This window comes from Phoca vitulina, unplaced genomic scaffold (genome assembly GCF_004348235.1).
Source record: "Phoca vitulina isolate PV1807 unplaced genomic scaffold, GSC_HSeal_1.0 scaffold50, whole genome shotgun sequence".
Taxonomy (NCBI): Eukaryota; Metazoa; Chordata; class Mammalia; order Carnivora; family Phocidae; genus Phoca; species Phoca vitulina.
Window position 1 is genome coordinate 6,173,739 of NW_022589753.1, and position 19,749 is coordinate 6,193,487.

At 51.9% G+C, this 19,749-nt stretch overlaps 2 protein-coding genes across 3 annotated transcripts in view; both read right to left on the reverse strand.

Annotated features, from left to right (window-relative positions):
- Nucleotides 1-3,802: 3,802 nt before the first annotated feature.
- Nucleotides 3,803-5,322, reverse strand: FAM209B (family with sequence similarity 209 member B). The gene is made up of 2 exons (XM_032387504.1): nucleotides 5,074-5,322; nucleotides 3,803-4,098 (listed from the first exon to the last, which is right to left on the reverse strand). The coding sequence occupies exons 1-2, from the start codon at nucleotides 5,320-5,322 to the stop codon at nucleotides 3,847-3,849; spliced, it is 501 nt and encodes a 166-aa protein (XP_032243395.1). The 3' UTR covers nucleotides 3,803-3,846.
- A 4,244-nt stretch (nucleotides 5,323-9,566) lies between these two features.
- Nucleotides 9,567-19,749, reverse strand: part of RTF2 (replication termination factor 2) — a 37,813-nt gene continuing 27,630 nt past the window's right edge. Inside the window, exons 6-9 of one of the 2 annotated variants that reach the window (XM_032387641.1) lie at nucleotides 12,796-12,909; nucleotides 10,985-11,039; nucleotides 10,767-10,862; nucleotides 9,567-9,909 (exon numbers count right to left, since the gene is read on the reverse strand). In XM_032387641.1, coding sequence (XP_032243532.1) covers nucleotides 9,731-9,909; nucleotides 10,767-10,862; nucleotides 10,985-11,039; nucleotides 12,796-12,909 — 444 coding nt within the window. In that variant the 3' untranslated portion in view covers nucleotides 9,567-9,730. The remainder of the gene's footprint in view (nucleotides 9,910-10,766; nucleotides 10,863-10,984; nucleotides 11,040-12,795; nucleotides 12,910-19,749) is intronic. The other variant, XM_032387642.1, reaches the window with a different exon arrangement.

Consider the following 19,749-nt stretch of genomic DNA (forward strand, 5'->3'; position numbering starts at 1 on the left):
GGGGCAGTTCCGGTGTCCACGTGGGGGCGGCGGGCGGAGGTCTCCCGAGCCGGCACAGACCTGTCTCTCGGATGTGGGGGCGCGTGCGCCAGCGTCCCCGTGGGGTAAGATGGCACAGAACCCTTCACACACACCATCCCAATGTCAGGTCCTGCTTTTGTTTTCGTCCCGAAGTTACGCCAGACGCAACCACCGCGGAAAAAGGCGATTCTCTGTTCTACCTTTGCAACTTCTTGTGAATCTATCCTCGTTTCAAAATAAAAAGTTAAAAAAGGACCCTGGGCCACGTAAATGTGGCAGGAGTAGGGAGAGGTTCGGTCCCCGAGCCAACAGTTTGTAACCTCTGGTTTCAAGGAACAAGGTATTCCCTTTTTTTTTTTTTTTTAATTTATCTATATAAGAAAGTGGCAGAGGGAGAAGCAGGCTCCCCGCTGAGCAGGGGGCCCGATGCGGGGCTCGATCCCAGGACCCCGGGGAGATCATGACCTGAGCGGAAGGCAACTGAGCCACCCAGGCGCCCCAGATATCCTCGTTCTTGATCCTCGGCCAATATTCCTTTGGTCCCACTTCTCGGATTCAGAGGCCGATGCCTGGGTCAGAGGGAAGGTGGAGGCGTCATCCCAGGCATCAGAAGCAACAGGTGGAGACCTGGCGTGTTTGTGTGTGTCCGCGTGCGGCATTACTTTTTTCTATTTCTGTGTAAAAAATCCCCACAAACAGCGGCTTAAAGCAACACGCATTTATTATCTCCCAGTTTCCGTGGGCCGGGGGTATGAGTTCGGGGAGCGGACTCCTCTGCTCGGGGCCTCACCAGGCTGAAATCCAAGTGTCAGCTGGGGCTGGGGTCTCACCCGACTCGGGGGTCTCTTCCAGGCCACTGGTTGTTGCTAGGACCCATCTCGTCGCTGTGGTGTGACCGACAGACCACCGGGAGGGTGTCTGGGCTGGGATGGAGCCTCATAGGACACGCTGCAAACATGGGAGTGACCGCTCCGTCACATTCAAGGGAGAGATTGATTACGCAGGGCTGCGTGCCACCCGGGGACGCCCAGGCTTCCGCCCCCATCATGCCCAGATACGGGAGAAAGGCCTTGCAGATGACCACGCCAAGCAGGGCACCGGCGGCCCTCCCACTTCTTTGTTAGTCCCTGACCCCTCTCGCCGGAGCGGCCTCCCTCTCTGCAGCGGGGTCTGGCATGGGCCCCAGGCCTGGTGCTCACATGGGTGTAACCCGTGCCCCTGGAGTGGTTTGTTTCTAACCAGTAGCTGATGTGACAGATGTCACTCCTGTGATTGCCTGACTCCTCCCACTGTCCTCGAGGGAGCAAACCCCTGTGAGTGCGTCCCCAGCCCCCCAGGTGACCACAGGGAGCCAGCTGTTATCCTTGGCCTGTCACATGCTCTTCTGAAACCACAGTGTGGTGACATGCGGAATTGAGTTTATGCTAGGACAGCAGAATTCAGTAGCTTTCTTCAGCTCTAGATCCCGAATCGAATGCATTTTTGCATGAAAATATTGCATGAAATTGACTGGGTTAAGAAAACAACTGTTGTCTAGGCCAAACCGTGGTCTGCAAAGCTCTGTATGAGGCTAGGCAGAGACTCAGGGACACTATTTTATAGAAATTGCTACATCCAGGGGCGCCTGGGTGGCTCAGTCGTTAAGCGTCTGCCTTCAGCTCAGGTCATGGTCCCAGGGTCCTGGGATCGAGCCCCGCATCAGCCTCCCTGCTCAGCGAGAAGCCTGCTTCTCCCTCTCCCACTCCCCCTGCTTGTGTTCCCTCTCTTGCTGTGTCTCTGTCAAATAAATAAATAAAATCTTTAAAAATTAAAAAAAAAAAAAGAAATTGCTACATCCAAACACACAGCAGATTTTGTTTTAATGTAGATCCTTGGTCAACTCGCTCTAAGGAATTGTGAGGTTTTGCCTTTTCTTACAGTCCCCATCTTTCTTTGCTCACGACCTGGACAGGCCTACAAAAAATGTGATTTATAAAATTACATGTTAGCCTAGCAGGCAAATGTGGGAGGTTTGTGAAGTTTACAGCTGAATAGATCTGCTTTTCTTGAACACTCTCCCTGGTTGTTAACATGTAAATAAGATTAGCATAAACTAGGGGTTGGCCAGCTTCCTGTAAAGGGCCTGGCAGTAAGTATTTTCAGCTTTGTGGGCCATAGGGTTTGTGTTGCAGTAACTCAGTCCTGCCTGTGAACACAGAAGCAATGAACGCGTGTGGCCATGCACCAGTAAAAGTTATGGACACTGAATTTTGAGTTTCGTGTAATTTTCATGTCATGAAATATTACTCCTCTTTTCTCAATCATTTAAAAATAGAAAGGCCATTATTAGCTCGTGGGTGGTGTAAAAACGGGCAGTGGGCTGGATTTGGCCGTGAGCCATGGTTTGTTGACCCCTGGCCTTTTAGATGCTCTCCAGTCATCTAAAATCTGCGCCATGTTCAGATCACAGTGTTAGGGAACCTGCACTGGATCGCCCGACGGAAGAACCGAGCGGCACCTGGAGATCTTGGAGGATCGGAGGTTTATTTATCGCGGGCGGGCTCAGAGGAGTGTGGTCTCCAAAGGTCTGAGCCCTGAGCACAAACATAGGGGGCAATTTATACACTTCTACTTCCGCATACTTGGCTCTTTCGGCGCCTGCGCGAGGCCGGGCAGGGAGAAGGACCCGGAAGAGCCTCGGGGCAAGGACTGGGACTCTCTCGCCGGCCATCTTAGGACACAGATTTTCCTTATCAACAGGTTACAACCAGAATATTTTTTTGATAAGACAGAACGAGATGGGCAGGTGGCTTTGGTCTGGGGTCTGAGACACACACACACACACACACACACACACACACACACACACACAGACCCACACACACAGACACAGCCTGAAGAATTTGCCCAAACCGTGGGGATTCAAGGATGGAGATTCAGGACTCCTCTGCCTTTGGACTGAGAAGTAGGGAACCTTCCATGGTCTTCCCCACTGGCTTCTCTCCCCAGGCCTGCACCTGAGTGTCTGTAGAGCTGCCCGCTGACCTAGATCGAGGGTCAATAAGCTAATTTAACAGCCTCTGGTGAGTGTAGTTCCCATCAGCCACACTAACATGCCAAAATCTCCCTATTTTTAATACGTATTATAAACATTCATATCGACTACTTTGGGAAGCCCTGGCTAGCTCATCTGTAACCAAATTCCATTGAAAATACAGATCAATTCTCTATATCTTACTCCAACTAGGTATTTGGTAGAAGAAAAAGTCAATACATGTCATCCATGAGACGGAACGAATAAAAAGACTTTCCTGGTGGGAAGAAAATCAAATGTTTCTAGAATCCACCACTCCCTGACATACGCATGCATGCACACACACACACACACACACACTCTTAATTCAATCATTTTCTTTTAAACCTGTAATTAAAGTTGGCCTTTGTAATAAATTATAAACATAAAAATTGGTTCCACCTTTTGCACAAATAGTTACTACAAAAATAACTACAATGAAAATGGTATCCACATCTTATCCCAAATTTCCTAAGCCTAATTGTCCTCCAGAGGCCCCGGGCGCCATAGCCGAGAAGGTTGCCTCCAGTCTGTGCTCTTCTCAACACTCACTGGTCTGGGGAGGTGAGGAAGGCAAAAACAAAAGACTAACTGCTGTGGTTACTGGCCTCACATTTATTTTTTCTTCCAGTTCAAAAAAAGAGAAAAAAAAAGAAAAGAAAAAGAAAAGGTGTCAACTTCGAGAATTCTTTTTCTTCAGAATAGTTTTATTGGTTTGCATATGGTTTGTCAACACTCAACTTTGTCTCTCCTACTCTGACACACAAATCCATTCATTCAGAGTCTTCTTCGCCCCATATTTCATAGATGGTAATATTGTGTGGGCCTGCAGGTCCCTCCATGTTCTGAAGCTTACTGCCAGTTGCCATGGCGATTTTCAGATTCCGCACCTTGGACACGAATTTCACAAGGTCCCTCTCCAGTTGGGTTAAGGTATTGAACGCATAGTCTTTGTTGGGGGAAGCATTTTGATTTTTCTTTGGTGGAGAGCGAAATGAACAGCCTCGATGGGCAGGATTCTGCTCCTGTCAAGAAAGATATTCAGGGTGAATAATATCGTTGCCTTTGCTGGTTTTGACACAGTTCCAAGAGAGTCGGGCTCCCCTAAGAAAAGATGGTTCTAGCACTGCACTGTAGTCCAGGGATTGGCAAACTATGGCCCAGTCTGGCCCACCAGTTGTTTTTATAAATAAAGTTTTATTGGAACACAACCTTGCTCATTTATTTGTGCATTACATAAGGCTGCTTTCATGCTAAAACAGCAGAGTCGAGTCGTTGCAACAGAGACTGTATGTGTTGCAAAGCTGAAAGTAGCTACTATCTGCTCCTTTCCAGAAAAGGTTTGCCAACCCCTGCTCTATCAGTTTGGACACAGCGTCATGAAGTGTTGGGGCCGTCTAGCAGAGAACATGCTGTATTTCTCTCCCTTTCCCCGTCTGTCGCTTGTTCAGCCACTTCAGGGAGGAGGTGCTACTTCTTTATACATTTATCCCTTCACAACAGGTCTTTTCCTTTACCTGGGATAATGATACCATTTCCATTCGGTTCGGCAACTTGTAAGAAATAAAGAATTTTAAAACAACAACAATAAGAAGAAATAAAGAATTTCTTCTAGGGAAATTAAGAATCAGGAGCAGTGAATCTGTGTCTGTGAGTAATTTTGACCTGAGACACACCAAGTTCTCGAATCTCTCCTTCATTAGGAAAAAACTAATTTAATAGGGTAAATATCAAACCAAGCTTTTCTTTAGCTGATCAACAGAAGGTCATCTTCAACCGTTAGCCCTGACCCCTGAGGGTCTGGGGGCCGTTGTCTGCCCCAAGGACACGTCAGGAAATGAATGTGCCCGCGTGTCGCAGGACCACGGGGTAGGTGCTTCGCATCCTACTTCGTTCTACCGAACGGCCCCGCCTATAAGGATGAGAACATCGTCTCTCCGGGCCTGACACGTCTGAGACGGAACGAACCAGTGCGGGGTAAGAAACGGAGCCATCCTTACCTTACTCTTCTCACTTTCTCCTCGAAACTTCAGTATCACATACAGTACAACAACAAAAAAAAGCCAGAGCCATTTGCTCCCAAGCCAGCCTTGGGCGTGCTCTGGGAGATTCTGCCTGATCCGAAAGTGCCCTCCGCAAGGCACCTTCCCCAGGGGTTCTTTGACTTTCTCTCTCAGAGGAGGAAACATAAAGGCATAGCCGCAGGAGAGGCACAGCGGCAAGAACAAGAACCATGTTAGCGTCCGCATGGTGAGCAGAGATGGGGGACCAAGTGGCTCATGGTGGGTCTGTTTGCCTGCGCACCTGGACACTGGGGGCTGGGGCCGGGCCGTTGGTGACGTCACAGAGCCCATTGTGATGACTTCCAGCCAGAGGATAAGGAGGCCCAGGTGGTCGCCGGGGAGCAAGGCTCAAAGGGAGGTGGAGAAATGTCCAGCGGGCGTGAGAGCGGGAGGACGGGCACCGTGGGACGCCAGCTCCCTGCCAGAACGTTCTCTCTGACCCCCGGGCTCTACCGGGAGAAGCCATCACCTATTTCTGTTTCTCGCCTGTTGAATCCAGACATGATGGTGAGCAGGGTGGACCGGGCACACGTCCCTGCAGGACCGAGAGCCGGGTGGGAGGGAGGTGAAACCAGAGGCCACGGACTAGGAGCCACTTGTTTGGTTTGGCCTGCCTTGTTCCTGAACATGATTATTTGCCAATATTTAGATGTTGGAGGGACTTGACTTTTAAAACCAAGATTTTTGGCTTCCTTTGAAAATAGGGATGATCTGATCACACTGGGATGTTCTCTGCTGGAGCCAAATAGGCCCTCTAGGTGGCCGTGTTCTCCTCAGGCCCCCACTCCCTCTCGCCTCCCACCTCCTCGCTGATCGTCCCTGAGTGTGCAGCGCCTGTGCTAAGTAAGGGAATAAATTACTTCATTAAAATTGTGGTAAGAGGGGTGCCTGAGTGGCTCAGTCGTTAAGCGTCTGCCTTCGGCTCGGGTCATGATCCCAGGGTCCTGGGATCGAGTCCCACATCGGGCTCCCTGCTCGGCGGGAAGCCTGCTTCTCCCTCTCCTGCTCCCCCTGCTTGTGTTCCTGCTCTTGCTATCTCTCTCTCTCTCTGTCAAATAAATAAATAAAATCTTAAAAAAAAAAAAAAAAAATTGTGGTAAGAACAGAGTACTTTAAGGGAATAGAACGAGGGGACGACTCTAGGTTAGGTTATTCGGGGAGGTTTTCCCAAAAGACATTCGGGTCGTTTGAGGGGTGAGGAGGAGGTGGTTGGGTCAACGGCGGGTGCTGATATCTGCATGGGTGTGAAGACCCGAGGGAGAAGGGCCCAGCCTATAGGACAACCGAAGCCAATCTCGGGAGTAAAGCCAGGGCTCACTGCCCAGTGTGTTTGAAACCATCAGTTTTTATTTTTTTAAAAGATTTTATTTATTTATTTGACAGAGAGAGAGAGACAGCGAGAGAGGGAACACAAGCAGGGGGAGTGGGAGAGGGAGAAGCAGGGTTCCCGCCGAGCAGGGAGCCCGATGCGGGGCTCGATCCCAGGACCCTGGGATTACGACCTGAGCCGAAGGCAGACGCTTAACGACCGAGCCACCCAGGCACCCCCGAAACCATCAGTTTTTAAAATGACACGAAACCGAAGAATCCGGGAACACAAGGCGGCTTGCACCTGTTCCCCCATGTCATGATTGACAGACTTAGTCCCTAGGAATGAAACATTCTGCTATCATCAAGGATCCGCTGGGAACCCTCCCTGGGCCTTGAACCGTGCTGAGCTCTGGGCATTGAGCAGGAAGTTCTGTAGGACTACTTGGAACCCCGGGAAAGACAGCTCCTACATGTGTGCAGCTCCTGAGGAGGCGGGGGCCTTCCTGCAGGAGGCGGTCTGCGCGGGCCTTGCAGGGATGCAAATCCAAAGGGCTGATTAGAAAGTAGGCAGTTAAGTAAATCCATTCCTCGAGAGGGGCTCCTTTGTAGCTGCTCCTTCAGGACGCAGCTGGCCGGTGTCTGGAGGGGGTGCCCGGTGACCCTCGGGGGCTCATCCTTGGAACCGAGACTCGGTCTTGGCTCTCCTGAGCAGCCTCACGTGGCTCTTGTGGGACAGTCGCCCCTGTTGCCCAGCTACGGCTGCAGAGTATTTTGGGGTGGTCCCGCGTCTACGTGTACCCCGTATGTGAAGTCACCCCCCCAAACAGTGCTCTAAATGTGGCGGTTAGGGCGTGATGCAGCGAGGGGCGCGCAGACTTCCCGTACGTGATGACCCCACACAACGGGAATGCTCAGGAAATTTCGTCCCACCTGATTTTTGTTATTTGAAGATGTTGACATAGATTCCACGATAGGAATCACACTGTTTTGGTTTATATTGTGTTCAAAAGTCTGGAAGCACTTTTCAACAGGAGGATGAGTGGAAAAGCAGGTAAGAAGCGGGAAGATCTTTGAACCAGAATGCTCTCTGGGTCAAAAGGCAAGAAGAGGTTCCCGGTGTGGCGTGGCGATCTCAGTTCATCGTGCGGAGGCTTTAATTCTATTTCTCGGAAATACAAGACCGTGAAACAGCCTGCGCCTGGGAGCCCCTGCCCGCCCGGGTCCTGCCCGGGTCCCGGCCGTCTAGCAGGGCGGCTCGGGCCCTGTGGGGAGGGCACAGGAGGCAGGGAGCTCGTGGGCGCTCCTTGCATCCCGCGTGGAAGCCTTGCACAGCTTCCACGGACTCCCCCACCGGGCCAGTATTGGCGGGAGAGACGGCGCGGCGCCCTGACCTGACCCGAGCTGGGAGCGCGTGTGCAGTGCTGCGGGAAGGGAGGTGGTCACGGCCCCCCTCTGTGGGTCGGTGAGTCCCAGGAGACGAAGCCCACCAAGGGCTCTGCTCTTCGGGTGAGCCCTCAACACGGCGGCAGCTCCGAGCCGTCACTGCCTTGCTCTCCTTCTCCTGTGTCCCAGGCACCCTGCCAGGCCCAGGGCGACACGGGCAGACTGTTCCCCACCTCGAGGACAAGTGCCGCTCCTCGGGCCTCTGAGGACTCGATGCCTTGCTGGACACGAAAGGCTGGAAGGAGTCTCCACAGCACGCTCTCCTCCGGGGGCAGCGGGGCTCTGGGCGGGGAAGGCGCAGGCAGAGGCCAGAGGCCGGGGCTGAGGGGCTGAGGCTCTGGCCTGGCTGCTGGAAGGGGGCGGGCGGGGAGGGGGTGACAGGCAGAGTTGGAGGTGACCTTAAGGGGAAGCGGGCGGGCTGAGCTGCTCAAGTTTTAAGGCTGGGGACCCTGTGACGGGTCATGGGGAAAAACTGGAGACAGTCAAAATAATCACTGCAGAATAAAATTAAGGCTAAAATTAGGAAAATCGAAGTTGGCAGAAATAATGGCTGTTGATATAAAAGATGCAACAACTAGGAAATGGTTTAACCGGGCTATATAGGAAATGGGTAAGGAGGGACGCCTGGGTGGCTCAGTCAGTTAAGCATCTGCCTTCAGCTCAGGTCATGATCCCGGGGTCCTGAGATCAAGCCCCACATCGGGCTCCCTGCTCAGCAGGGAGTCTGCTTCTCCCTCTCCATCTGCCTCTCCACCTGCTCATGCTCTCACTCTCTCAAAAAAATAAAATCTTAAAAAAAATTAAAATTAAAAAAAAATGCGTAAGGAAAAGAAAATGGGCAATTCAGCTTTGTTCTGGAAAAGTCCACAACAAAAATTCACTGAGGTGGATAGAATTCTGATTAAAATGCTTCTCTTTCCAAAACAGAGACGCCCAGGGGCCGAGCTTCCCAGCCCTCGGAGACAGGACATGGGGACCCGGTGCTCCCGCCCAGGCCTCCGGCCTCCCTCCCCGGCTCCGTCTCCTGCGCGCTGATGGAAACCAGCCAGTCCCGCCCGGAGTACAACTGTCTCCAGAAAGCCGTGCTGACATGGGGTATTCTCAGCTCTGAATCAGCTGTCCCATGGGACGTTTCAATGCCTGACGTCAGCACAGGTAAGAGAGACTGATTGTACACAGAATTCCCTTCATCATCTGAGAGAGAAGGGAACTCACGTCGTGGAAACACTCTGGTCACCACCCATGGAGAGGCCGTAGTTTTCTTACTAAAACATTATGGAAGAGAGAAAAATACAGACAGATGAGAGAAAAGGCGGACTTGCTTTATTTTTATACCAAACCCTCAGGTGCCCAACTAAAAGGCTCTCGTCTTGAAAGTGATAAAAGAAAGACCGTCCCTAAACACTCGACCAGCCAGCTCTGCTCGGGGGGCACGGAGGCTGCCGGCACAGAGACGTGCAGGCCGAGTGCATGCAAAGCTCACTTTCTAAAGTACCATTTCGCTTGGCCTGTTCCACTGTTGGCAGCAAAATCATTAGAATTTTAGGCAAAATGGGCCAACCACACACCCCAAGGAATCTGGAGTCTTTATCTCAAGCATAAAAAGTGCAGCCAACGCATATCCCGGGGCCGTGGGGAGGGCACGAGCCTGTGGGAGGGGGCGGGCAGGGCCAGCACGTCACCGCGGGAACCCAGGCGCCTCACAAGCACGAGCGACCACACCAGCTCCGAGGTTTGGGGGGACTTTATAGCTCGGCGCAAAGGGGGAGTTAGCAGAGAACGGGGCACAGTAACGCCCACGCCACCCACCCCATGGAAACCGGACGGCGCCTGCGCGGCTTCAGAAACAGTAGGACGTGTGGGTGACCCAGTGGGCGGACTCCTCCTTGGAGCGCTTGGCGGAGCTGTGAGTCGTGAAGAGGGACTTGTAAGCTTCCGATTCTTCGCTGTCGGCAATGGACCTCTTCGTGGTTCCACACAGAGGCTTCCCGACTTTTCCAGAAGAGCTCCCATTTGCTGCTGGAAGAATGAGAAGCCAAATACTTTAAGGTTGGGCCTACAGATTACTCCAAATTTCACATTCTTAAAAAGGAAAAAAAGTCTGTTAACAGCAGGAATTTTCCTCTTCCTTTCTTGGGATAAATGTCAAAGTACATCCTCTCAACTGCCAACTCCTAAAAACAGATGAGGCTACTACATTTAAGTCTATCATTGAAAACCACACCAGTAACTGTTTGCTATATTCTCCACTCTGGTCCGAGCCCCGTGAATGCTGGAGATCAGATCATCCTCATGAGGGGTGCTATCAGCCTGTCTCACAGGGGCAGGAACAGAAGTACCAGGAGGCCGGGTCCCCTACCCCAGGCCAGGTGGCCACTCCGTGTAGGGTGGGGACTGGAATCCATTAACCACTGTGGGTGCCACTCACAACACGAGGTTACACCTTCTTTTACCTAATAAATCTGTGTTTCCTTTTTGTGAAATCAATCTTTCCTCTGAGTTAAGGGTAGTGAGGAGAAATGCAGTGAATTCTGGGCTATGTGCAAACAGCCCTCTGGGACGTTCCTGCCCAGTGCCCCAAGCCCACACTAACCAGTCTCTGCAGTAAATCTGGGTCCAGCTCCCTGCACAGCCTGGGTCTCCTGGCACCAAATGTGCTCTCAGTAAAACAACAATGAGCATCTAGGCCCAGACTCCTTCCACCAGGCTTTGGGGTAGAGCGACTGTTTCTTAGCCTCCAAGAGAGCTCAATGAACTACTTAGAAACATGACTTAGGATGAGCCTGAGCTTTCGAATTCACTCTAATAAAACCGTGATATCACCACCTGGTTTACCAGCCATCTAAAGAGCTCCCCGTTGCCTCAGCAGGACCCACCTGCACTTTTGGGAGCTGAGCTGGCTTTCTTCTCTCTAGAATCAAGGCTGGTTTCTTCAGGCTTCCCAGTCTTAATTTTTGATGGCCCTGGAGATTCTGTTAAAAAAAAAAAAAAAAAGGTAAGCCAAACAAAAAACAAAGCAAAAGCATGAACTTTTGAAAGAAACAGCTCCACAGCCTTATTTTTGCTAAAATAAGGTCCTCTCTTAGTGCCTTACCTTCACTGACACCTGGCTTTGAGACAGACTCCGCCGCCTTGGGCTTCTTTGCTTTCTGTAAAAAGAAAGAGCAAACTGGAGACGTGCTTGAACTCTGTTTCAGTCTAAGCGTGGCTGCCGCTGTCCCGGGAGCCCTGCCGACAGGCCGATGCAGTTCATACCAGGTAGGTGCTCGTTCCGGAGCAGACTCCGAGACCGCAGGAGTCCTAAACCCTGACCCTTGGTGTGTGTCTCCAGTTAACACACTTGTGCCTCAGTCAGAAATATACCTGGAGAGATCTGCCTGGTTCTCTATTTATATTCCAAAAACCACATTCTCAAAACTCTTAAATGAAGACCCCAGATTTCAGTGATAACCATGTTACCAGTGACTTCTGTACACAAAAGAGCTGTTAAACAAGTAACGAAGTATAGCTGGGCACCTGAAGTCCAGCCAGCAAAAAATGTACTGAACCTAACCCAGTCCAGTCACTCTCGTTCAGAGCTGTCAAACTGCTCTGATGTTAGTTTACTGACTATAAAGACTTGATGCGGGACTCGATCCAGGGACTCCAGGATCATGACCTGAGCCGAAGGCAGTCGCTTAACCAACTGAGCCACCCAGGCGCCCTGAATTTTTAAAATTTATTATTTTTAACAATCTCTACACCCAACATGGGGCTGGAGCTCACAACCCTGAGATCTAGAGTCACGTGCTCTACGGACTGAGCCAGCCAGGTGCCCCTAACTTTTTTTTTTTAAATATTTTATTTATTTGACAGAGAGATACACAGAGAGAAAGGGAACACAAGCAGGGGGAGTGGGAGAGGGAGAAGCAGGCTTCCCGCCGAGCACGGAGCTTCCCGCCGAGCATGGAGCCCGATGCGGGGCTCGATCCCAGGACCCTGGGACCATGACCTGAGCCGAAGGCAGACGCTTAATGACTGAGCCACCCAGGCGCCCTATAACTTATTTTTTTTTAAAGAATGAAAAACTTGCTGTCACAAAAGATCATAGGGATCATCTGTAAATACTTAAGAAATAATGAAATTTGCTGCTGGATCCAGAATGTATGGCACATAGAACGACTTAGCTGATAAAACTGTTTTGAGCCTGGTCATTATGCCAAATCAGGAGGCAATGAATCCACTGCTTATGGAGTGGGATCTAGACCCAGGGCCACAAAACAAAGCCTTCCCGTCCGGCGTCCACGCAGAGCTTTGGTCGCAGCTGGGGGTCTGTGGCACCGGCCTCCCTTCCCGAGAGCCGAGGCAGCCCTCACACCTAGAGGCCCCGGCCAGGGCTCAGGAAGGCTGGGGGCGGCTCCCAGTCATGGGGAGGCTGCTTAGCCCCTCACTACCTGAGGTGCCTCAGCGGTGGGTGGGGATCGCAGGCTCCCAGGCCCCCGCAGATCTCCAGGGGACTCCCCAGGACATTCAGACCTGGGCGGCACAGGCTCTCCAATGTGCTGCTCACTTCTACTGTACAAGTTTTATACACCCGGGACGTAAAGTCAGCACAGCACAGAGGTGGTGGCTGCCCCCCCTCCCCTGGGCTGCAAGCGGGCACGAGCGTGGTGACCCTCCTGAGCATGCCCGCCCCATGCAGGTGCTGTCACCAGCCCCACGTCACGGATGAAGCAGCTGAGTGAAGGAGGGCAGAACCGCTGTGCCCCACACAGTGAGCCCAGGCCCTTCGAGGTTGTAAAAGCGCCTCAATCACTGCACGCCCAAAAGCAGGGCAGTTCGGGGGTTTGCCACTGGCCCCACGGCAGAGGCAGCTGGCAGCACCTGAAGACTCTGGGGGGGGGGTGGACCCCAGGGCTCTGTTACCTTCCCCAGCTTCGCCCTCAGCCTCCTCTCCTCCATCCTCCTCTTCAGTGTTTCCACGTCCTCCTTGGTGCCATTGAGCACGATGACGTCGTCCTCCTGGAAAGCAGCCCCACACTGGAGAGGGCAGAACACAGAAGAGACTCCATCACCACACGGTGGGCAGCTCAGCTACCCCCCGACGCTCCCTGAGCCCAACCACTGCTCTGCGAACCCTCGGGAACTTCCTGCCTGTACCTCGGCTTAGCCAGCTTCTGAGTGTGAGCCCTGCTTTGGCAAGTTCTGTGTACGGAGTCAGCGTGGCAGGCCCAGGAGGGCTCTGAAAGGGCCTGGCTCTGCAAGACCAGCCCCACACTGGTGTCTGCGAACCTGGAGGGCGCCCACCATTTCCTAACCGCGTCGGGCTTCTTTCCATCCAGGTGTGCGCGGGAAGGGCGGTGCACAGCTGCTGGCCGCTGGTGGGCATTCGGGAGAAGTCTGCGGCGGGGACCAGCAGTATCTATTCAGCACTCGCTGCTGGCTCATCTCAGGACTCACTTCACGAGAACCGGGGCCCTGTCACCTGCATTTCTCCCGTGTTCTCAGGTGTTGCAGATGCTGCCTGGGGGGAACCCTGCTTTGAGAACCCCTGCTCTAGTGTCCGGGAAGATGGCCAACTGGGGGAACGGGGCTCCATCCCAGCAGGAGAGCAGAAGGACCTGTCTGGAGGCAGGGGCTGCACTTCAGCTCTCTCCTAGGCCGCTGCCCACTGTCGTTCCCACGGGGGGGGGGGTCCTGCATTTTCAAAGGCCTGCCTGAGGGGCCCACCCTGCTGGTCACTCTCGGCCTCAGTGACCGCATCTGTTAAATGGGAAGTAAACCGAACTCCCAGCGCGGTCCAGGATGAGGCCAGAATTCAGGGCGCCGGCGTCGGGAGTGCAGCACAGGGCTGGGCAGCCAATGGTCAACCACTGTGGGCTACAGCTGCGGGTCTGCGCTTTCCTGGAAGACGGCGACCTGTCCCGACACAGACCATTTCCAGGACACATCTCTGTGTTTCTGACTAGCTTCCCTGGGAGAAACCTCACACGCACATGGCTGTATGTGTCTTGCTGGGGAAAGTGGCCTCTGTGCCCCTTCATGGAGGGAGAGTGCACGGATTCCTGCTGACACCGCCTGGGTCTCTGTCCCTGACCCTCAGCCACACAGCCTTACCAGCCTGCTGGGATAAACATGAGCCGTGAGCACAATCACGTGCTGACCCCAGTGAGGCCTCGAGAGCCTACCATGCCCGGAACAGGAACAGCCACAGACCCAATGTACCCAGAATCTCTTTTCTACAACACATTCTCAGCACAAGACATTGAAGTGCTCTTCTTAAAAAGCTGCCGAGCTTTTCCCAGCACCTCCCAACACACAGGAGAGCCAGTGGACATGTGCTGACCCCCCAGGCGCTGCCTTAGCTCGGTTATTTACTGTGGTTCTCACCTCCAAAACCCACAGCACAGGCCCAAGGCACCTCCTTTCCTAGGAGGGATCTGGTAAGATGTCACAACTGAAGAGACCCCCCCCCCCACCTTTGGCCCACACATCCTGAGATCAGGGCCACAGAGAAGCCCTATGAACAACAGAAGGGGGGCTGTTACGGCACCTCGCCGGGACTGCCTTCGAAGAAAAGGAGCTTGTTTTTTGCCATCACTGCAGGGAGGCCTCCAGGCTCTGCAGGAGGAGGCCTCCTGGGAAGTCCCATGCTGTGGGAGATTTGGCTAATCTTCCCTTGGGGGATCTCCTTCTTGAGTAGGGAATGAAAAAGGATCCGCAGGAACAGAATCAGGTGGCAGATACGGCCCAGTGGGGCTGGGGCTATGGCGTCAATAACCCTCCCGAGCACACAACCAAGAGGTAGAAAGGAGTCTCCGTTTGTTCCATTAGCCTGCCCCCTCCTCCTTCCCCACTCCGGGCTCTCTGCGGCTGATTTCCACCAGTCCCTGGCACCCCCTTTCCTGGAGTGTTGGCGGTCAACAGTCTCTCTCCTCTACATGTGACTGTTTAGTTGTCTAGATAGGGCTGTGGACCCCATTCTACCTACAGCTGTGGTGTGCTGTGCCCAGAGTTATATTTTTAAAGTTGAATTAGCCACTAAGCATAAAAAGTCGGGAACCTCTCATGCTAAAAACTGAGATATCTTGCTTTCTCCCCCAAATTCAAAAGATCCATTAATACTAAACCCACACTCTCAAGGCCTCAATTGCTGGGACCTGAGAAGGGCTGCCCCCTAGAGCCTGGCCACGACTCTCCCACTGGCGGCAGGCCCTGTCACGCTCCTGGTGTGTGCCTGACCCCGGCAGGCTGCTGCCTGACCCCCGGAACTTGGCTGAGGGACCCATCCGTTGGGAGCATGTGAAGCCAGAGCAGGAAGCAGATTTCCATCCACGGTGCCAGTGGCCAGGCTGGGGCTCTTCTCTACATACTGAAGGGTTGAGGGAGGGTTACTTTCGAAAGTGAGGGGAGGGCTGCGGCGGAGACACAGCTGACCCAAAGGGCCGGACCCTCTCTGCTTATAAAGTAACACATATCATGAGCGAAAAACACCCGTATTTTCCTGCAAACACATTTTCCATGTGTACAGTTACTGCACAGGTGAAATCATGTCTTTATTTTAAATTAGCCTCCTTTTATCACTTATAACTTAGATGTCCCCAAAATGGAGAAAATAAATCACAGCACATTTTTTTTTTTTTTTTTTTTTAATTTTTTTTATTTATTTGACAGAGAGAGACAGCGAGAACAGGAACACAAGCAGGGGGAGTGGGAGAGGGAGAAGCAGGCTTCCCGCTGAGCAGGGAGCCCGATGTGGGACTCGATCCCAGGACCCTGGGATCATGACCTGAGCTGAAGGCAGACGCCTAACGACTGAGCCACCCAGGCGCCCCAATCACAGCACATTCTTAAAAAGGAAGGGCAGAGAGTTATTTCAGAGTTTCTGACAATGTAGAAAGTGTCTATTAAGCTAAAAGAAAACGACTACAAATTACATATCCTTGATCTCTGGATATTCACTTTTTTTTTTTTTTAAAGCATTAGGAAAAAAAAAAGCCAGCAGGAAAGTGCCAAGGGAACGGGTAGAATTACGATAATATGCTACTCTATCTGCAGATCTGGATCACGAACAATTGGAAAAGTGGTTTCTCAATCACTGTTCTTACAAATAATATTTGCAACAAACACCGGCATGCATCTCAGACCCCAAAATCCCACTTGTGGGACTCGTTTCTTCTCCGCCACCGAAGGCTGTTTCCTGTGTAGTACTCTGTGGCACACAGTAAATGAACGTGTGCCCGTATGTGCGTACTGACTTTTAAAATAGTGCTTCCCTCTGTCATACCGTAAGCTCCCAGAGGGACAGACTGGCCATTATCCGACTCGGCTGTGGCCCAGGGGTGAGCCCAGGGCCCTGCACACAGTGGGCACCTGGGAACTAGTTGCCGCGTGCATGAATGAAAACACAGCCCGGAGAAATACTTCAAACCAGGATGAAAGGGAGTAATACTTTAAAGCCAAATAGTTCCCCTGAAAGGTCGTATGAACTTTACACTCCCTACCACATGTAAGAGCGCCCATCACACCATATAATTTGAAGGAACAAAAACACACTGATCTGAAAGGTAAAAGAAGGTAGCTCCTTTTTGGCTTCAATTAAGAAACAAAAATCCCCACTGCATTCCTACTGCCTCTCTCGCAAATTATGTGTATATGCTGTAGGTCCACTTTATTAATTAGGATCTTTTTAAAGAGTTTATTTGAGAGAGAGTGAGAGCGAGCATGCGCCGGCAGGGGGTGGTGGGAGGGAGAAGCAGACTCCCTGCTGAGCAGGGAGCCGCATCGCATCCGGGGCTCAATCCCAGGACCCCGAGATCCTGACCTGAGTCAAAGGCAGATGCTTAACTGACTGAGCCACCCAGGCGCCCCCATTTATTAGGATCTTCATTCAAAAATTTTTTACTTTAACCAATCTGTATAAGAAATTGATACATGAAGCCTATTGACCTTTGATCCACTTATCACAATAATTGCTCCCCTGTGTTTGGTTTTATTCTGTATTTCCCTTCGAGCTATGGAAGCGTAGAGCTGTATGCAGGCCACTCTATGTCCTCAGCTGTTTCTTCCACTGCTTTTTGCTTAAGAGAATCTTCCTCCTTCCAGGTTTAGGCTGTGAGGTCCCAGGTGGAATCCAGCATCAATCCTCATCCCCTCGGGACGGGCCACTGTGAAGGCCCAGCTCACGAGCACCCACAGGCTGACCTGTCCAACAGGCACTCAAGGTGCAGGGGCCCAGCGGCCGGTGGCCTTTCCTCTCCTGATTCTTGCCCAAGAAACCTCGATCCTGGCATTGGAGGATGTCCCTACAAGCATATACAAGGTCTCACCACCACTGAGAGGCAGCACGAATCTGTTTCTGTATAAAAAGTACACATACCACACACAGCCATGCCGCAGCCCCACGAGCTTAGAGAGACTCGACTCTATCCGCCCCGTTAAGAAATCGTTCTATGGCCACAGCGCCATCTGTTCCACAGAAGAGCAACAGGCACCTCGAGTCACCTGCAAGCAGCTGAAGCGAATCTGCACTCATCTGACTAAATGTCAAGCTCAGGTGCCTGGATACCTGCAAAAGGAGAAGTCTCCACGGCATGGGACTCCTGTCTCTTGGCTCCATTATTCTTAGGTCTGTCTGGGGGAAACCCGATGAGACAGCAAGTAAGGGAAGCTTTGAAACCAGAGACGGGAAAGAAGGGAAGAGGACAAGTATCCAGCAGCGGAGAACAACAGAAGGGCAGAGTCGCTGTCGGTGAGGCAGAGGCCCCCTCAGCCATGTGCCCTGGCCCAGCCCCGCCCCTGGGGGAGCCCCGAGCATCAGGCCGGGCACAGCTCCCCTGCGTCCCTGAACTGGGGCCCTCTGGAGAGCCGTGCTGAAATGCTTGGATTGTTCCAAATGCCATTTAGGAAGAAAACAAGATTTTTAAAGGACTTTTATTATTTATCCCTTTAATAAAAAAGGGTCAGATAACCACATCTGGCCTCCGATTTTTAAAAGCATTTATAGAATTTGCCCCTCGACTGCCAGGATCTCATCCAGGCTTCAGAACACCAGACCGCTCTGCTGCCCTTCATCTGGGCCAGGCTGCTGACTCGTTGTGTTTCCTAAGGCAGTGATCTGGTCCTGGAGAAATACTCAGAGAAGCAGCCACTACTTTTCAATCTACAGGTCAAAACCAACAAGAATAAAATCCTCCAGGGATGAAAGGGTAACAAAACCTGCCAAACAACTCTGTTCATGTGATTTAAGCAGAAGCCACGGGAAGAGAAGCACTGATTGGAGAGAAAAACCGGGCTGGGCACGGACGCCGCCAGCATTCTGCCCCTCGGAATCTGAGGAGCAGCTTCTGGTAAGTGCTTCATTAAGTGACGCCCTGGTCGTGAATGGCAGAGGCTGAGCAGGTACAATTATTAAAATAAAATGTTTTTCTTTGCCTCCTTTATAGTTTTAAAACAGAAATATCGGAAGATCAGTAATATTGTTCAATGCAGATAGAGCAGGCATCTTTTTCTCTCAAAACCAACCCTCCGGTTTTTGTTTCAGCCAAAGAAAATAAAAGTGGAATATTTTCAAGTTTGAGATTTGATTTTTTTTTTAAGATTTTTATTTATTTGACAGAGAGAGAGAAGACAAGCAGGGGGAGCGGCAGGCAGAGGGAGAGGGAGAAGCAGGCTCCCCCTAGAGCAGAGCCCGATGCGGGGCTCGATCCCAGGCCCCTGGGATCATGACCTGAGCTGAAGGCAGATGCTCAACTGACTGAGCCCCCCAGGTGCCCCTTTCTAAGGCCTTTAAAGTAAATATTTTATTTTTTTTTAAAGATTTTATTTATTTATTTGAGACAGAGAGAATGAGAGAGAGAGAGAGCACATGAGGGGGGGGAGGGTCAGAGGGAGAAGCGATGCGGGTCTCGATCCAGGGACTCCAGGATCATGACCTGAGCCGAAGGCAGTCGCTTAACCAACTGAGCCACCCAGGCGCCCTAAAGTAAATATTTTAAATACAGTTTTTGTGAGAGAAAAAAGGGTCTAAAACTCAGTCAGACTGCACTTCTTAATGAGCTGCGTATTCCCCACACTTGAAAAATACCACTTACATGCCTTGGAAATTAGTTCAGTGATAGAAAAGTCACCTGTTTAATAATTACACTTTCATGATGGCAACAAAAGTCACGTTTACATTATAGACAAAACCACAACAAGTCACCAAGAATCAAGGCTAGGAAATGTTTGCAAAGCTGAAAATGGCACAGACCCCCCCCATTTAGAGGACCGACTGGCCAGCCCCGAAGACGCGGTGCCCACGGGACTGGCCCAGCGCCCACTAGCTGCTGTGTTGCTGCCACAGCAAGAGCTACGACCGCCCGCGCCCCCGGGGGCCTGCCTGCCTGAAAGAGCCTGTGTTGAAGTGATGACAACGAAGCTCAACCGCTGGTGACCCCGGTCCCCAGGGCCGCGGCCATTCGAGGGGACACCTACTTCTCCATCACAGAGGGAACCCGAGCTGGAAGGAAGGTGAACCAGGCAGCCGTGAGCGCTGCGCGGCCAGAACTGGAGGCAGAAAGGCAGCAGATGAGCACAGCCCAACTCACACGCCTGTCTCTACAGAAGGGAGGGAAAACACTTAGCCCAGGTATGACCCTGAAGGACAACGGATTACACACGGGGCTTGTCCTCATGTAATTATTACAAACTACTGAAAAGATCCGATTCCCTGTGGCGGAGCCACAGTTTACATGGGGTGTGATGTCAGCGAAGTGGGGCTAACAACAGTTCTGTGATAAAACGAGACTCTCTTACTTTGACCACAAGCCTAGAAACAAAACCAAAGATGACAAGCCTCCAAACCTCCCAACCTCCTCCCCACGCTAGGGCTCTAACACA